Source organism: Phoca vitulina, unplaced genomic scaffold (genome assembly GCF_004348235.1).
Source record: "Phoca vitulina isolate PV1807 unplaced genomic scaffold, GSC_HSeal_1.0 scaffold2, whole genome shotgun sequence".
In the NCBI taxonomy this organism is placed as follows: domain Eukaryota; kingdom Metazoa; phylum Chordata; class Mammalia; order Carnivora; family Phocidae; genus Phoca; species Phoca vitulina.
Genome location: NW_022589705.1, coordinates 67,791,470 through 67,809,704, shown reverse-complemented (window position 1 = coordinate 67,809,704; position 18,235 = coordinate 67,791,470). Strand labels below are relative to the sequence as shown.

The following is an 18,235-nucleotide window of genomic DNA, read 5'->3' as shown; positions in this document are numbered from 1 at the left end:
GGGTTAGGGTCCAGGCTCTGGGGCAGATAGACAACGTTCCTCCTGCTGCCCAGATCTGAGAATTGTGTTCGAGCCCTAACAGCAGCAGACAGAAGCCCCTCCCTTCCTAGGAATGCCTCAGCCCGGCAGAAGGAGCTGTGCCACGTCAGCCAATCGACTCAAGCCCTGCCTAGGAAACACCTGCTGATCCTCCTCCCTCCCCACGCACACCCCCAGGGCTTACCTGGACGCAGGTTAGGCAGGTGAAGCACCTCCCCGGAAATGGAGCTGGAGTGCCGCATCTGCTTGGCCCTGCCTGCTCTGATCGGATCCAGCACTTCCAGGCTTCTTGTGAGTGCCCCATGGTCCCCTGACCCCCCAACGCCCCCACTTTCTCCTACTGGCTCGGCCTGAGAACCTCCACCCACGCCCAGCCTGGCCCCACTGTCCCAGCATACCTGTGCAAGTGCTTTCAGACCAGTGAAGGCACAGTCCTGAGGAATGCTGGGATTGACTCCAGCTCCCCTCCTAAGGCCCCTCCCCCACCTCCCTTGGGGGCATCTGCACCTGCTCCTCCCACCCTGTGTGCTAGGCTGCCCCTTCAGAGGGGTTGTGAAGGACAGACTCATCGGGGGTGTATACCGTGGAGGGCCATGTTCATCATATTCCTGGAACGACCCAGGACCTGCATCCTATGTGTAAAGCAGGGGTCCTATCCTGAATTGGAGGGGAGAACATTATATTCTTTTATTTAAAAAAGCGTTCTTTAGGCATCTCTGCAGGCCCTGGAATTCCCATTGGAATTTTGAAGTGGAGATGTCAAATGACTCGCCCCCATCCTTCAAGATAAATGTTATTTTCCTCACTTTTCCAATAGGGAGACTGAGGCTCTAAGAGGAGAACTCATCTGGGGCTTCTCTGACCCTCCCCTAAGCCCCTCTTCTGACTCACCCACACACCGGGCATTTATCACATATATGCACCTGCTGTAAGCTGGGTTTCCTTGAGGGCAGGAACCACACTGCTTTATTTTGCCCAGTTTGAGTCATGTTGGCTCGCTGTTAAACGAATAACCACTGTCAGGTCCCTCGCCCAAGTCCCATGGCTGGTAAGGACAGCAGCTGGGGTTCAAGGACAGAGCCCTCCTCCCTTTGCTCCACTTTAGAGAAATCCTAGAGGAGGAGAATGGCATGAGGGGGTTGGTGAGAGGGAGAATGGAGAAAGGAGGCAGGAAGAGGGTCGTGGGTGGGGGTGATGAGGCAGGAGGCGTGGGGATGGAAGCAGGGACTATGTGGAGAGAGGTTTACAGGTGGCCTCCCTGGGACGTGCACTTCACAAGGAAGTAGGAAACATGAGAGGAGGAGGAGGTCTAGGCTAAGATGACGAGCTTGGGTCGGGACGTGTTGCATCAGAGATGACTAGGGAACATCAAGGTAACAATTGGCTTTGGGTCTGGAGCTTAGGAGGGAGATCCAGGTTTGGGGGAGAGAGGGATTGGGGCACCAGCAGCTGTGGATAGGAAATCAGATGAGATGTTGGGGAAGGAGAGAGTTAGGGATTAGATCCTGACCCACAGAGAAGTAGCTGCAGTCCCAAGAGAGAAGGTTCAGGGTCAGGCTGCTGGTTCCAGAAGGGTTAAGTCATAAGCCCCCTCCCTCCCCGCAACCCTCCCCCCAGGAGCCAGCGGTGACAGCTGAGGCCATGTGAGTCTGATCCTGAATGAGGCTTTATCTCTGCTCTCGGTCCCACCATCCACTGTGGCACCAGCTCCTTCGGCCAGCCGGGATGGGACAGGCAACTGAGAGAGCCAGAGAGGTCAGGGGCTGGGCCAGGGGCTTCCCTGGAGGGGTGGGGGAATGTGTTCTGTGGGGGAACTCTCCTGGGGCCATTGGAGAGGCATTCCCAAGTGGCAGTGCTGGGGAGGGGTCTGTCGGGGGACACTGGGGCGGATTCCCAGGGATCATCCCCCAGGCTCCCGGGAGAGACCATAAAGGGCGAGTGGGCTGGGGAGGTAACAAGTGTGATCCCCCCTGCAGGTGATGGTGACCATACCCTGGACTGGGAGAGGAACGGGACTCTGGGCCTCTAGCTGCCAAGCAGGCGGTGGGGGGCTCTAGGCCATGACCCCCACCTTGTAGCCCCGACGCTGCGCTCTGCCCTCTACCCCGCCCGCCGCCATGTCTGAAGGAGAGGCTCCGGCCCCGCCGGCGGGGGGGCTGCCCCCAGACATGCTGGCAGAGCAGGTAGAGCTGTGGTGGTCCCAGCAGCCGCGGCGCTCCGCGCTCTGCTTCGCTGTGGCCGTGGTCCTGGTGGCGGGCTGTGGGGCGGGGGGCGTGGCACTGCTGTCCTCCACCAGCAGCCGCTCGGGCGAGTGGCGGCTGGCGACGGGCACTGTGCTCTGCCTGCTGGCCCTGCTGGTTCTGGTCAAGCAGCTGATGAGCTCGGCCGTGCAGGACATGAACTGCATCCGCCAGCCCCAGCACGTGGCCCTGCTGCGGAGCGGGGGAGGGGCCGATGCCCTCGTGGTGCTGCTCAGCGGCCTGGTGGTGCTGGTCACCGGCCTGACCCTGGCTGGGCTGGCCGCCGCCCCTGCCCCGGCCCGGCCACTGGCCGCTATGCTGTCGGTGGGCATCGGCCTGGCTGCCTCGGGCTCGCTTTTGCTGCTGGGCTTGCTGCTCTATCAGGTGGGCGTGCATGGACACTGTCCCCGTCGCCATGCGGCCGCCCCCTCCACCCACGGTGACCACAGGGGCAACGGCGGCGTCTTCAGCATCTCAGGCCAGCTGTCTGCCGGCCAGCGTCACGAGACTACATCCAGCATCGCCAGCCTCATCTGACCCAATTCCCCTTTTCGGACACCTGCCTCAGCGGCCACAGAGCTGCGCCGGGCTGTGAGCGGGCGTGAGTGGGTGTGTGCTTGCACGTCCATGTGCAGAAGAGTGTGTGTGAGTATGTACGTCTCCCCAGGACTGTCCAACCCTCCATAGGGTTGTGTGACCTGTGCTGTGTGACCACGTGTCCCCATGCCACAGGAAGGCGTGGGGGTGTCTCCTCAGAACTGGGGGTCTGTGACCATGGAATGGTCAGTCTACCTGTCCCTCTCGAGTCCCTGAAGATTCTTGGCCCCTATTCCCGACACCCATCAAAGGCCACCCTGCCTTGTGACACCTATCAGGGACTTCCCAGGAGTGACTGTTACCTGCCTAGCCCGGAGACCATCCCGGTGGCTCTTCACTGAGGAGAGTAACTGGTGACAAAGTGGAAAGAACACGGGCTCCACGATGTGCCAGGACTGGACTGGAACCCCCTCCACCCATCTACCACTCACCAGCTGGGGGCCTGGGGCAAGTGACTTAACTTCTCTGAGCTTCAGTTTCTGGAGAGTCACAGTCGTGGTCGTGGAAATCGGTCGTAAGGGCCACATGCCATCGTGTATGGAAGGACCAGGCACATGGCAGGTGTGCAATAAAAGTGGTGGCCGCTGTCATTGTGATTGTCCCTCGCCATCTCACCTAGAGACCTTCCCTCCCCCTCCCCTTGCCCACCCCCAACAACTACCCTTCTTCAGGGAACACTGTGCCTCTCTCAAGCTGACAAAAGGTGCTGTGTCCCCAGTCAGGCCTGTGGTTTCTCCCCATAGGTACTGCGGAGGCGAGCTGGGGTGACTGGATGCTTCCTTTCAGGAAGGTGGTGGGTTTCTGGTCCCGGGGAGCGGGGTGTAGAGAGGAGTGTGGCCCGAGTACTTCACATTGGCTCCTGCACTGGTTCAAGATAAAGCCTGAAGCACTGGGGTTTTATCAGCTGGTTTCTCTGGAGGCTGCAGCTCCCTACCCCACCTCTAGGACCAGAACATCTTGACCCCTGTAGTTGCTGCACCAGCCAGCCTTCCTCTGCACCCCACCCCCGCCCGCCCCCCAGGCAAGGGAGGGTTGTGTGAAACCCCCCTGGGCTGTAAGAGTCACTTCCTGCTTGGGGTCAGCCCTGGAAGGGATCGCCCTTCTGCAGCGCAGAACTTCCTGGGTGGCAAAGATCACCTCCCAACGTTAGTTTCATCACTCCTGCTTCTCAAGGTCAGATGCCGCGCAGCCCGGCCTGGGCCCCAAGAGAGGCAGGGACACCAGACGGGCCTCCAGGGGGCGCTAAGCATAGAGCTACATGTGCTCTGATGGGAGAAAATTGCTTTCAGGGGCCAAGATCTAGGGGCCCTCCTGGAGAAAACGCTGAGCTGATGGATGAGGGAAGGGCGTTGCCAGCCGAGGAGGAAGCCAGGTGAGCAGAAACAAGAGGCCATGTCCGGGAGCACAGGGACAGCAGAACCTTTCCCCAGGAACTATGGCATCTCAGACCCCACATATTCAACATCCCATCCCCCTCATCCTCATCCTGAACCATCTCCTCGTCTCACCTGGGGGCTGTGGCCTTCACCCAGCACCCAGGTTAGAAAGCTCGGCGTGGTCCCAGACAGCACTCTCACTCCCTCCTTATCCGGTGTCCAGTGACCACATCACCACCTGTGGACTCCCCCACACATGTGCATGGGGTGCTCAGCTCTCCAGGCTCACTCCCAGTGCCCTCCCCATCTCTGCCTGATTCTTGGCCCCTCGGCCTCCCTGCTTTTGCTCTTTTCTTCTTCAGTTTACCTCCTTCCCAACCCCAACACACACACTTGAGCCACAGTGACTATTAGGGGAGGTGATGGGGTTGGGGGAATGTAACCGCCAGTTGACCCATGAGCTGGACCCAGGCGATGGGAGGCTCCTCACCCCTTCTCCTGTCCTTGAAATGTGTGTCCCGCTTGCCTTTCCGGCTCCTAGAAGCTGCCCCAAGGATACAGCCTTGAGACAGTGGTGTCGTGGTGAGACTATCTGGATGGTACGAGAGACTGAACCCAGTGAAGGCCTCTGTATAAACTCTTACGGTCTGACAGGCAGGTGCAGAGATCTTGTCTTGCAGCCACCCAGGAAAAGCCTCATAAGTAAGTTCCCTTGCCCATTACACCTGCCAGCCACCGATCTGGAGTGGCCTGTCTCCGTCCCTGGTCTCTTCCTGCCCTCCACGTACGAGGTCCAGTTTCAGACTATACCTGGGAAGCTCCAGGTGGCAACCCAGTGCTGTCCTAAAACAGACTTACGTTCAGGTCCTTCCCTGATCCCCCACGGCATGCAGACTAATGTGCAGGCTCCCTGACATGATTTGGCCTCCCTCGCACCTCAAAGCAGCCCATGAGCCAGCCCCACGGAACTACTGTGACCTCCCCATGTTCTCTCACTTCTCCCAGCATTTGTTTCTCCTCCTTGCCTTCATACCCTTCAAGACCCAATTCTCTAGGCATCTTCCCCAACCCTGTCCCCCCAAACTAACGAGTTGCCCATTTTCTATGCCGGGCCCCACAACTGTAGACACCAGTCTGCAGTTCTTTCCCTGTGTGCCTGTCTCCTGAATCAGGATTGGGGTGTTGCTCATCTGCATATCCTTTGTTCCCAAGGTGGGCCTGACACATAGTAGGAGCTTTACTGGATGAATGAATTACTCAGCTTGGTCGCATGGCAATAGGTATGCGAGGATCAGGGAGAGACCTACCCAGAACGGGATGGGTCAGGAACTTGGGCCACTGTCCACTGTTGGCCCAGAATCTTTCTGCCCCCAAATTCTCACTCTTCCAGGGCTCCCATTCTCAACAACTCCAGGGCCATCAGAGGACCATAGACTACCTCTCCATCCTGTAATATGGGGAGAAATCCTGTTTCTTTTCATCTGAGACAGGGTTAGACTCTTTCACGATATTTCTTTTAAAAAACTAAAGGAAGGGTGCCTGGCTGGCTCAGTTGGTGGACCCTGCGACTCTTGATCTTGGGGTCATGAGTTTGAGCCCCACGTTGAACCTAAAGATTACTTTTTAAAACCCAAACAAGGGGCAGAAGGTTTGTTTGAGAAAAACAAACAAAATGCTACAACAAAAACAAAAAAACTAAAGGAAAATAGAAACAGAGGCCTAGAGAAAGGGGAGGGGATGAGTCCTATCGCACAAATGTCCGAATAAGCAGCCGTTGCCGACAAGGCCCGTGTTGGGCTCTCCTGGGGAGGATGCCAGATGAAGAATATGGCCCTTGCCCCCGAGGGCCGTTCCAAAGGGCAGTGGAAACCTCCACACCCAGCTATCATGTGGGTCTGGGCAGGAGCTGGGTCAAGGCACAGGCAGGGCAGAAATGCTTCTGCAATCACTAAAGCTGACTTCCCACAACCTCCCACCTCCAGCTTGTTTGCTCAGAGCATCTCTCTAAATCCCATCTCGGTCCACGCTGCAACCGGACATCCACTGGCCCCTCCTGTCTTCCCTCCCCCTCCTGTCTTCGCCTCCCTTCTGGTTAAGATCCCATGGCCCATCATTTCACCCACTCCTTGACAGAGTCCTCAACTCCTCAGCACCCCTCTCCCCGTCCTTTGGTCCCACTGCCCCAGCAAATCCCCCTCCTTGGATGAATCCACCCATGGTGGATTATTATGCCTCATGGTGAGCGGTTATTAGAGAAATCCGCACGGCCAGGCCGCCTGGTGTCACCATGAATTCCTCGTCACCCATCTCAGCTGGGCTGCCATTCTACTCATCAGTTCCACTGTGCTTCCCTGGTCAGCTCCTGCTTCCACAGCAGCGGCCCCTAAGTTCTCTCCATGGCCTTCAACCCCAGCAACACCCCCGCAGGCTTGGCCTCCCTGTCCCGAGAAAAGGAGTCATGTAGCGGGAAGCCTTCACCTTGCTCCTACCAAATAGCTCCACCTTTACTCCCATCTGTGGAACGGCCTTGTCGGCCCAGCTGAGGAATTTGGACTTTGTCCTCAGGACAATGAGAAGCACGGAAAGCTTTTAATGAGGAAAGTACTCTGGCCAGAACAGGATTTGGGACCAGCTGGCTGCAGAGCCAGGAATTGGCTTTAGGAGTAAACGAATCCGAAGAAACGTCCAATCAGTCCCAGAAGGGCCATTTCCGCTGGCCCCTGAGGGATGAGAAGCAGATGGCCAAGCTAGAGAGATGGAGAAGAAAGACTATCCCAGAAAGAAGGAAGAGCAGACGGAGGGTCCAGAGATGAGAGAACTTGGCTCCTTCAAGGAAACAGGGGGTTTGTGTGGCCGGAACTGGAGCATTCACCGGCAAGAGGCAAGGGGTGCAGCCAGGGAGGAGCCCTGGGCCAGTCCCAGGCTTCAGAGGCTCCAGAGTAGGTGGCACCATTTCTTAAGGTGAAGAGGAAGCCGGTGAAGGATTCTCAGCAGGGGAATGGCCTGGTCCGAACTGTGTTTTAGGACAATCATTCTGCCTGCAGCATAGAGAATTAACGGCGAGGGGCAAAAATAGGGAGAGAGGAATCCTTTGGTTGATGAAAGCATCTCCAGATGCGAAATGATGGCCGCCCAGACAAAGGGGTGGCTGTCAGGACAGAGCCAAACACAACAGAGCTGATGGACGTTCGGAGGGTGGGACCAACCTGTCTTGGTGACTGAGGAGCTTTTTAAGCTGGGAGAGATGTGATGGGTTGATAGAATGTTGATAGAACAAGAGGGTTAAGACAGAAGGCAGAGAAGAGGCTGTTCTTAAAAGTCCCCAAGTGGAGAGGCAGGGAGGGCAGCTCCAGGGCACGCACCGGAGGCCTTGGGCTTAGGATGCCACTGTGATAGGAGAAAAGAAAGAATGCAGACCAGGGAAGTTTGGAGCAGGAAGTGGAGGGAGGCCCTGGCCAACAGCTATTCTCCCTGTGACGCAGAGGCCGTTTTAAAGAGCTGCTATGGAGGAGAGGTGAATCTAGCCAAGGAAACAGCAAGGTTGCCGGAAGCCTGGAGAGCCCCTGGGAGGCTGGACACCAGGCATTAACAGAGGCTTTTCGCAACAGCGTACAGAGGCCAAGATGCAGGCCTGGAGGACAATGGGGCAGGTAAGGGGAGGATGTTAGTGAAACGTTGACCTAACAGACCCTGAAATCTAAGCTGGTATTGGGTAAAAAGCAGCGCTAAGCAAGGGCTGATGGAGAGACCATGGAGGTCCCCATCGGGCAGCGGGGCAGGTAGAGAGAGGCACTTGTCACAGGTTCCTCCTGGGCTCAATAGTCACATTCCAGGTTCTCAGCCGTGTCACCTGGACAGATACTGGAAGAACATGTTCCAGAAACTTATGATCTGTTCCAATCTGGGTGGTTCTTACATTATATCCAGTTACATCCCACATGAGACCTCAGGCCTTCTGGGGACACTCAGTTGTCTAGAGGAGCTTCCTCCTGGCCTCAGGGGACCAACACACGCCCCCTCACGCTCAGCTGTCTGCACGCCGATGGGGGCTGCCTTCTCGACTGTTGCCCAGGACCTGTGAGGCTCCTCTGGGCATAGCCATGGAAGTCAGCCCCAGGGACTGGCTTGGAGCATACCACTTCTACCCTCACAGCCTGCCCTTCCAAACCTGGAGCTTGCGCCCTGAGACTTCTCAGCTCCCATTCACTCGGGGGAGGGGGGTGCCAATCCCGGGCAGGATGGGAGCAAGTCCAAGTACCAAGAGGTTCCTTCTCTAGATCTGTTTTATCGGTACTCTGGGGTGAGATCACGGCATTGTTGCTGAGTGAAGCAGGCAAGTTGCAGTTAACTTGTTTGTGCCTCAACTTCTCAGTCTATAAAATGGGGGTGCCTGCCCAGCAGGGCAGTTGATCTTACTGTTATTATATTCTACACTATCAGAGATTCTAATCCAAGTCCTTTGCTGTCCTCACCAGATTTTCTTTTCTTTCTTTCTTTTTTTCCCTTAAGATTTTATTTATGGGGCGCCTGGGTGGCTCACTCGGTTAAGCATCTGCCTTCGGCTCAGGTCATGATCCCAGGGTCCTGGGATCAAGCCCCGCTTTGGGGTCCCTGCTCAGCAGTGAGTCTGTTTCTCTCTCTCCCTCTGCTGCTCCCCCTGCTTATGCGCACTCTCTCTCTCTCAAATAAATAAAATATTTTTTAAAAAAAGATTTTATTTATTTATTTATTTGAGAGAGTATGTATGTGTGTGCACGACGGAGGGGTAGGGGTAGGGGGAGGAGCAGAGGGGGAGAGAGGGTGGGAGGGGAAAGAATGTTAAGGAAACTCCGCACTGAGCACAGAGCCTGAGGTGGGGCTCAATTTCACAACCCTGAGAGCATGACCTGAGCCAAAATCAAGAGTCGGAGGCCCAACCAACTGAGCCACCCAGGTGCCCCAGATCTTCTGACCTGAGTCCTGGGAAACAGACACAGTCAAATCTCCAGCCCAGAGTGAATGAGGAGGAAGGAAGCTTGGCAAGCTTCCGCCGCCGTCAGGATGAAGACTGCCCCCCTGCTGTAGGGAGCAAGCCCTGAGGGTACCCAGAGGGGTTTGGCTGACATTTGCTGTATTCTACCGGCTAGGGTACAGAGGGCTGGGGCCAGGGCCTGATGCCAGGGGAGGGAGGACAGAGAGAGGTCTGGCTGAGTCCCAGGCCTCCCACGATTCTAGCATCACTGGGCCTTTGAACCTGTGGACCCAAATCACACTCCCTCTTTGTGCATGGGGCCAAGCGTGCAGAGCACAGTGGAAACCCCTCCTCAGAGGAATCCAGGAAAGCCTCTCAGGACAGGGTCCAAGGTTCCTACAACCTTAGGGGCCTGCTCAGCCAGGCATAACACCCACAGCAGGTTCTGGGAGGAAGCTCTCCCTGCTGCCCCTTGCTGGGTGCTGGGCTCAGGAAAAACAAGCCCTTACCTTCCCTGGATCCTTCAGAGGTTCTGACTCAGGTCCCGAAGAATATGTGACCATGGGGACAGCTGAGCTGCTCTCTGGCCCAGAACTCAGGCAGGACAGCCCCTCTAGGTAGGCATTGAGGGGACATAAGGGCAGGGAACAGGCCCTGCTGCGTTCCCAGCGGCTCTTCCCTTGCTCAGGACGTGCCCTCAGCCCCTTAGTTCTGCTACTCAAGGTCCTTCTCAAGGTCTTGGGCTGGGGCAGCCTATGCTGCTGTCCCAGACACAGGGACTTTCCAGGCCTGCAAGGGTCAGACTGTCTCTGGACTCGGGAACAACGGCCGGGGTTGGGGACATGTGCACTGGGCTCCCCTGTCACGTCCTCCTCTGCTGACAAGCCTTTAGATGTCAGTGTTCCCCTAGTTAGTGCTCTGTACCTCCTCCACTCCACCCAGGCCCCCTGATCTTATCACTCCTGGGTCTCAGGGACCCCACTGCAGACTAGTCCCAAACCCACACCTGCAGGCCGGACTTCTCCCAGGTGAATCCAGCTGTCCCTGGGCACCTCCCCCTGGAAATCGCGCATCAAGCATTGAATCCTTGTTCCCTCAAAGCCGGCCCCTCCCCAGGTTGCCCAGCCACCCAACCAGAAACCAGGGCGACTTCATTGCCTCCTTCCTACCCCCCACATCCGGCAGCAGCAAGCCTGCCAACCCTTCCTTCCCTGTGTCTCTGGAATCTCTCTGTTCCCTGCCATACCTTAGGCAGATCTTATCACCTCCCTCTGGGTCTATCCCTTCCGACCCATTGGCACAGCATCCAGAATGACTTTTCTATCATGATTACATCATTCCTTGACCAAAAAAGTCCACAGATGAGCCTCAGCTCCTCTCATATTGAAATGCAAGGTATCTTGGCACCAAAGCCCTAGCTGATCTGGTCCACCCTTCAGCTTCACCCCTGCCTAGGGCACCCCTCAACCCTACACTACAGCCCAACTTGACCTGCCTTTTTCTCAAGCTCCTCCCTGTATCAGTCCTGCCCTCACCTTCCTTCTGTGCTGGCTCTTTTCTCAAAGGCTAGCACTGCATCCAAAGGGCATATGCAGGGTGGCCACCTGATTCATGATGACTTCCCCTTGTCTGGGAATGACCTGGAACAAATAGGCAGGCTCCCAAAATCACATTTGCACTACAGGAGCCTGCCACCATTCATAGCTGGTTGGACTAGTGGTGGATACTTGACCCAAACTGGGCTGATGACATTCTGTCACCTGAGTACTTAAAACTTGGAATCCAGAACTCGGGGGTCCCAGGCATGGAGTCTCATTAATGCCCACAAGTGACATAAGAGTACGTGCCTGTCCTCAGGCTGCTGGAGCCACCTGCTTCCTGTCCTCCTGAGTCAGCTGTCCCTTTAATTCTCTTCCCATTGCTTTCGACCAAAAGCTTAACTTTCTCCCTTCTTAAAACTGCCTTCCTTGCTTAGATTATTTGGTTTTTTGGTATTGAGTTGTGTAAGTTCTTTATACATTTTGGATACAAACCCTTTATCGGATATGTCATTTGCAAATCTCTTTTCCCACTCAGCAGGTTGTCTTTTAGTTTTACAGAAGACACGAACAGACATTTCTCCAAAGAAGACATACAGATGGCCAATAGACGCATGAAAAGATGCTCAACATCACTCAATATCAGGAAAATGCAAATCAAAGCCACAATGAGCTATCACCTCACACCTGTCAGAATGGCTAAAATCAATGACACAAGAGGATATGGAGAATGGGAGAAAGAGAAACCCTTGTGCACTGTTGGTGGGAACACAAATTGATGCGGCCACTCTGGAAAACAGTATGGACGCTCCTGAAAAAATTTTAAAAAGAACTAGCCTACAACCCAGTATTCACACTACTGGGTGTTTATTTACCCAACGAATTCAAAAGGGTACGTGTACCCCTATGTTTATTGCAGCATTATTTACAATAGACAAATTATGGAAGCAGCCTGAGTGTCCATCAGTAGATGAATGGATAAAGAAGAAGTGATACACACACACATATAATGGAATATTATTCAGCTGATTATTCAGCTCTAAAAAAGAAATCTTGCCATTTGCAATGACAAGGGTAGATCTAGAGAGCATAATGCTAAGCAAAATAAGTCAGTCAGATAAGGACAAATTGCATATGATTTCACTCATACACGGAATTTAAGAAACAAATGAACAAAGGGAGAAAAAAGAGAAACCAAAAAACAACTCCTAACTACAGAGAACAAACTGATGGTGACCAGAGGGGAGGGGGGCAGGGGGATGGGTGAAATAGGGGATGGGGATTAAGAGGACACTTGTCATGATGAGCACCAAGTAACGTATGGAATTGTTGAATCACACATACACCCCAAAACTGCCTCCCTTGCCCCAATCTCCCCACCAGCAAGGATGAGCCTGCCTTCCTCCTCTTCATCAAACTCTTGAGAAAGTCTCCCACAATCGACTCACTCCCTCACCTTTCAACTCCTCACTACTCAGCCTGCAGTAATGAAACAAATGTGACAAATATTTATTTAGCATCCACCTTGCGCAAGAATGAGGACACAGAATGAGGCATGGCCTGTGGCTTCAGAGAGTTCACAGTCTAGCCCTGAAGACAGGCACAGTAAGGGGGCTGTGCAAACTCCAATACAGATTAAAATCCACCGCCATGGCCAGAGAAGGGAAGAGGAACTCACAGGGTGCAGTGAGAGGGAGGGCTCACGAGAGGCGTCCTGGAGGAAGGGATGCATGAGCCGTGTCTTCCAGCTAGGAGTGACAAGGAACATTTTTTTTTTTTTTTAAGATTTTATCTATTTATTTGAGAGAGAGAAAGCGAGAGAGATAACAGAGGGAGAAGGAGAAGCAGACTCGCTGCTGACTGAGCAGGGAGCCCGATGCGGGCCTCGATCCCAGGACCCTGAGATCATGACCTGAGCCAAAGGCAAATGCTTAACCAACTGAGCCACCCAGGCGCCCCGACAAGGAACACTTTAATGCACAAATCCCAATTCAGGAAAATAAAAATTAGTGACTCCTTTTTACTTTCATTTAAAATGAAAATAGATTTATTACTACCTGTGAAAAATGTCATATAACCATTTAGATTACTTTATTGAAAAAATTTCAATAAGAAACTTGGCACACTGGTTTTCACCAGCTAAACTGTTATCATCCTGGCACACCAGAAATGCCGGCAGGTAGGCAGGCCAGAGAGACTCTATTGGCCAGGGATTTTCATCACTGTCGTAGAGGATTTTTTTTTAAGATTTATGTATTTATTTGAGAGAGAGAGAGTGTGTGCGTGCACATGAGCAGGGGGAGGGGCAGACAGACAAAGAAACCTCAGCGGGGAGCCCGATGCAGGGCTCAGTCCCAGGACCCTGAGATCATGACCTGAGCAGAAATCAAGAGCCAGCCACTCAACCAAGTGAGTCCCCTCCCCCCCCACCGGGTGCCCTCTGTCATAGAGGATTTGAGAGAACAGAAGGGCAGTGTAGGCCGGGTTGAGAGTGTGAGCAAAAAGGGCATGGAGAAACACCATGTGGGAGAAGAGGAATAACAAATAATTCGTTTAGTAGGGAGTGAGGTTGGGAAAGTGAACCAAGAGGCTGAAAGAGGCCTTATTTCCCTAGCCAGGCCCTTGGTAGTTGTCCTGAGAACAGCAGGGAGCCATTGAGGGTTACTGAGCAAGAGAGGCTTTGTCACTTTAGTACCTAGCGTCAGGGAAGGGAGGCTTGCTCTACCCCTGGTTAGCCCTGAAGCCCTAGATACCTCTCTCCCTGAGGCTTGTGGCCCCTCTGTAATATCCACTATCCTTAAGTTGTCAGGTATGGGCGGGGGGTGGAGGGGGTCTAAAGATTGGGGCTCAGAAGGAAAAGTTGTCCCTGCTACCCTCAGTCCCCAGCCCGCCAGCGCCAGGCTGAATGTAATTGTCCTCGATGAAGCCATCGTCGTCCTCTTCACCCACCTCCGGGCAGACCACCTTCGCCGTCCTGGGCAGCGGGCGGTGCTGGTAGCTGGCCCGGTACTTGCGGCAGAGGTGGCATTTGGCAGCAAGAGCAATGAGGAGAGAGAGGACCACAGCCCCCAGCACGACCCCTACCAGCACAGGCCATGCCCGGGCCCCAGTGCCCGGTCCAGGGGACACAGCTGATACTGTTGGGAGCTCTGAGGGCCCCACGATGGCTGCAGAGGGAGGGACAGCATTATGGATGGGGGCCCCAGATGGGTTCCCTGGGGAAACCGAAAGGTGTGGAGACAGGGTCCTTCCCCCAACCCCTCCTCCTCGGCCTCCTTCCCAAACTCACTTTGGTTTGCCTCACTCATGGAGGGGCCTGAAGACACCGGTGAGCCTCGGCTTCTGCCAGAAGAGCCTGAGCTCCACAGAAACCCCCAGATGCCAGGCAGCCCTGGAGGCCAGAGTCCTAGAAGATACACACACAAGTGGGTGTCCGGGGAGCACAGGTGCACATTCCCCGGGGCACACGCACGGCCACGTTAGGGCGCTGCACAAACTCTGGACACTGCACGATTGACCATAACCAGTTGTGCACAAAAGAGAAATGAGCTGTGTACCTGGAAATTGGCTATTTGTAAGGGAACACTGTGGGGTCCGGCTCTGCAAGCCCCTGAAAAAAATGCAGGAACTTACTCAACACTGTGTCTGATTTAGGCACCAGGCAATGGGCTCACAGACACCTCTAATGTGGGTATCAACATTATCCCCTCTCTGTAGAGGAGGACTCTGAGGCCCAGAGGGTGAACTAACTCAGCCCAAGTCCCAGGACTTGAACCCAGGTCTCTGAAACCAGGGCCCAGAGCCCAGTCTGCTACACTGCTTGGTAGGCTGAGGATGGGAAGGGGGGCAGAGGTGGTTCTGGCTCCCAGGGGCTGGACAACAGCAATCGCTCAGAGCTAATGAACCAAAGTAGAGACCACATGTGGAGGAGAGTGCCAGTCCCTACCCAGGCAGGGGGCCCCACTCCTCCTCAGTCAGGAGCTCCTGCCACCCCACCTCGACCCTCAGCCCTCGATGGACATGGCTTGTCCATCGACTGCCTATGGATTGTCCCACCCCACCTCGACCCTCAGCTCTTCAGACACATGGCTTGTCCATCGACTGTCCCTGAATACTGCCTCCCTCTGGGGAGGCAGTCTGCCCCCAGAGGGAGGCAGTATTCAGGGAGTAGCCAAATGCAGATCACCTGGATCAGGAAATTGTCTGGATAAGAACCCCTAGGGCTAGGGAGGAGCAAGAGGGAGCACCTGAATTAAGGGAGTATCTGGAGGAAGATCATCTAGGCTTGGGAATACCAGGAGGAGGAACGCCTGAGTCAGAGGAAGGCCTGGGGGAGCAACACCTGAATCTGAAGAGTATCTAGAGGAAGAGCACCTAGGTTAGGGAAGTACCTGTCAGAGGGACGCCTAGGACTGGAGATAATGTGCAGGTGGAGCACCTGAATCAGAGGAGTACTGCGGAGGAGTATCCAGGCGAGGAAAGCACCTAGGAGAGAAGCATCTAGTTTAGGGGAGTACCTTCCATATTCTTTAATACTGATATCTTCATGAAACCCTCCCTCCTCTCCTCCAACCTGTCACTAAGCCCCATCAGTTCTTCCTGGAACTAAATATCTGTGCAATGGCTCTGCCCCTCCCCTGCACCCCACTGGCCACTGCCCCATCCAAGCCACCTTCATCCTATTCCTCGACTCCTACATGACCTCCTAATCCATCTTTCCCCACCTCCAGTCCATTCCCCAGAGTGATGGGCCTAAAGCCCAAATCTGACCCCATTACTCCTAAAAATTCTTCCAGAGCTCCCCAGGCCCTAAGGGCTGCACGTAGATTCCTCAGCATGTTCTTCCAGTCCCCACAGCCCAGCACAGTTCCCTCCCCGTGCTACACACACACACACACACACACACACACAACCTCCCAGCTCACCTTCCCTCTTGTTTCCCAGCCACCCCCTCCTCAGGATTTTGAGTTCCCTATCCCTCCAGGTGAAATCAGACCATATCTGCCTGTGAGGTTGTCCCAGGACCCCCTTGGAGGACCCCTTCCCTGGCCTACACAGTCAACTATCCAGCAGAAGTGGCCAGTTACTAGATGGGCAGCTGCCTGGGGCCAACGCCTGGGCTGGTTAATGTGTGCCCTGGTGCTGGCAGAGAGCTTGGTGCTCAGCTGCTCAGGGTGGGTAACAGAGGAGGATGGGGGAGCTGGAGAGTGAAGGGGGGGCGTCAGAAAGGAGAGCTCAATCACTCATTCACTCACTGGGTGCCTACTCCGGGCGCCAATAGGCACTGGATCCTCAGAAAAATCAGATTTTAAATGGAAATGAATTGTATTCAAATTGATGTCTCTAAGATTTTACTCCTACTCCTTTCCTGCCTGCCCTGTCCCTGTGAATTCTTGTCAAGGACACACACCCCCACAGGCTGTCACCCTACCCCCACAGGTCACATCTCTTCCACCGACAAACACACACCCTCTGATCTCACAGACATACGCACCCCACCCTGATTTGGGGCTCCTTTTAAAGCTTCCAGGAGCCCTCAGGGATCTTGGGATCCCCCTCCCAGGCCCCCCAATGTCTTCCCCTCTGCTCCCCACCTGCAGGAACTGTCCACAGTCCAAGGAGGAAGCTTCCGGCTGGGGCGGGCAGAACCTGGACAGGTGGGTGGGCCGGAGCTGCTGCTTGACTCACCTGGGGACGCCGCAGGCAGGCGGGGCCCAACCCGCAGGTGAGGGCGGAGGGCCGGGCAGCAGGCAACGCCTCCAATCAGGAGGACTAAGAACACTTCTTGCCAAGCTTTTGCGGTGACCTTCTGGCGTAGGCCCCACCCCCACCCCCAGCGCCGTGTGGGAAGTTGAGGGGGGGAGTGGCCTTGCGGCTGGGATCCAGAGAGGGGTCCAGGAAGCCCTAGAAGGGACAGGCAGACATCTCAGCAGGCAACTGCTCGGGCTGAGGGCCCTGATAAGCTAGTGAATTTCCCATGACAGGTACAAAGTCCAGAGTTGAAGCGGGAGTTTTGCAGGCCCTGGAAGGCGGTGGGCCGGAACTGGAGGGGAGGAAGAGAGAGTTCTTCCCGGGCAAGGCCACAGGGGCCAAGGACACTCAAAATTGCCTGCAAAAATGTTTGTGAGCCCTCGCTGGGGGGGTGGGGGGGGTGATGTGGAGGTCAATGGGGAGTGTATCTGTGCCCTTGGGGGTTTATTGTGTGCCTAGGTGTCTACCAGGATAGAGGCTTCTAGCCTTCATCTGGATCTCAAGGATCCTGGGAGCCCACAGAGCTAAGCTCTGAACCTTTCCCTATTGCCTTACTCCTCTTCCCCAAGCCTAGTGCCTCCTTGCTCTTTAAGACCCAGCTCAGGAGTCAACTTCCAAGAGCATTTGGTCCTCCTGGACTAGCCCCGCCTTCCCCCTGCAAGCTCCACCTTCTAGCCCAGAGCACCCTCTGGGCCGACCTCCCACCTTCCCACTGGAGTTTTACAGTGGGGCCAGGTGGAAGGAGTTTCACAGTGGGGCCAGGTGGAAGGAGTTTCACAGTGGGGCCAGGTTCTGACAGCAGGCCCCTGACATAGGGCAGGTTCTCAGTAAATATTGAAAGGAGGAAGTGTTATGAACTAAGCCATGCAGGCACAAGAATTCACAGGGAGCCACAGGGTACAGCCTGAGCAAGGGCTGCCCCCAGGGCTTGTCAGTGCGGGCCCGGTAGAACCTGCAGGACCTTGACTATCTTAGCATGGAGTTGAACTCCTACTGCCAATGGCCCCTTCCGAACTCTCCTGCCTTGTCCGTCACCTACCCCACACACTGCACCAGCCACGCCAGACGGCTCTCTATTCCTAGGACCCAGCATGCTCGCCCCTCCCAGGCTTTGCATGTGCCCTTCCTGGGACCCCAACCCTTCCCTCCAGCCCCGCTCCCCACCTGTCCATCTCCCACCAGCTGATTATTCCTCCCAGGCCAATTCATCACTCAGGCCCCAGCTCCAGTGCCTCTTTATCTAGACCAGCCCTCCCTGACATGCCCTTGTCTGGGTCCCTCCTCCCCTCCTCTGTGCCCCAAAGACCCTGGCCCTTCTCCCAGCTAGCCCTGACCGCACAGTATTGTGATTTTCTCTTGATTTGGCACAGTCCCCTATGAGCCAGTAAACTCTGGGGCAAGGGTCTGTGTCTGTCTTGTTCCTCTCCATATCCCCAATATCTAAAATGGCAGTAATAAATGCTTCTGAAATAAATGAATGAGAGGAAAGTGAATAGTATCCCAGATGGGGCAGTGAGGAACCAAGGAAGGTTTGGGGTCTTGCTTTGATTTTGAATCAAGGACATGATCATAGGATTCAAAAGCTATTCATTGAACACCTAACAGTTCCAGGAGCTGTGCTCGTTCTTTATTTAATTGAGGTATTCATATAACATAACCTGATTCACGCAATTCACCATTTTAGCCATTTTCAGTGCACAGTTCAGGGGCATTTAGTACATTCGGAACGTTGTGCAAACATCC

At 54.9% G+C, this 18,235-nt stretch overlaps 2 protein-coding genes and 1 long non-coding RNA gene across 3 annotated transcripts; 1 reads left to right on the top strand and 2 right to left on the bottom strand.

Moving 5' to 3' along the window:
* The first annotated feature begins 222 nt into the window (after positions 1 to 222).
* Positions 223 to 3,457, top strand: TMEM125 (transmembrane protein 125). Its single transcript, XM_032417147.1, has 3 exons — positions 223 to 330; positions 1,657 to 1,794; positions 2,016 to 3,457. The coding sequence occupies exon 3, from the start codon at positions 2,157 to 2,159 to the stop codon at positions 2,814 to 2,816; it is 660 nt and encodes a 219-aa protein (XP_032273038.1). The 5' UTR covers positions 223 to 330; positions 1,657 to 1,794; positions 2,016 to 2,156; the 3' UTR covers positions 2,817 to 3,457.
* Positions 3,458 to 13,588: 10,131 nt separating this feature from the next.
* Positions 13,589 to 14,113, bottom strand: CUNH1orf210 (chromosome unknown C1orf210 homolog). The gene is made up of 2 exons (XM_032414739.1): positions 14,031 to 14,113; positions 13,589 to 13,908 (listed from the first exon to the last, which is right to left on the bottom strand). The coding sequence occupies exons 1-2, from the start codon at positions 14,047 to 14,049 to the stop codon at positions 13,589 to 13,591; spliced, it is 339 nt and encodes a 112-aa protein (XP_032270630.1). The 5' UTR covers positions 14,050 to 14,113.
* Positions 14,114 to 14,121: 8 nt separating this feature from the next.
* LOC116640261 lies at positions 14,122 to 16,699 on the bottom strand. Its single transcript, XR_004301006.1, has 4 exons — positions 16,336 to 16,699; positions 15,133 to 15,226; positions 14,299 to 14,351; positions 14,122 to 14,147 (listed from the first exon to the last, which is right to left on the bottom strand). It is a non-coding gene; the product is annotated as an uncharacterized LOC116640261 (long non-coding RNA).
* Positions 16,700 to 18,235: the final 1,536 nt, after the last annotated feature.

Excerpts from the sequence above, each read along its gene's own strand:
- TMEM125 (XM_032417147.1), top strand. The coding sequence starts at position 2,157 with ATGTCTGAAGGAGAGGCTCCGGCCCCGCCGGCGGGGGGGCTGCCCCCA.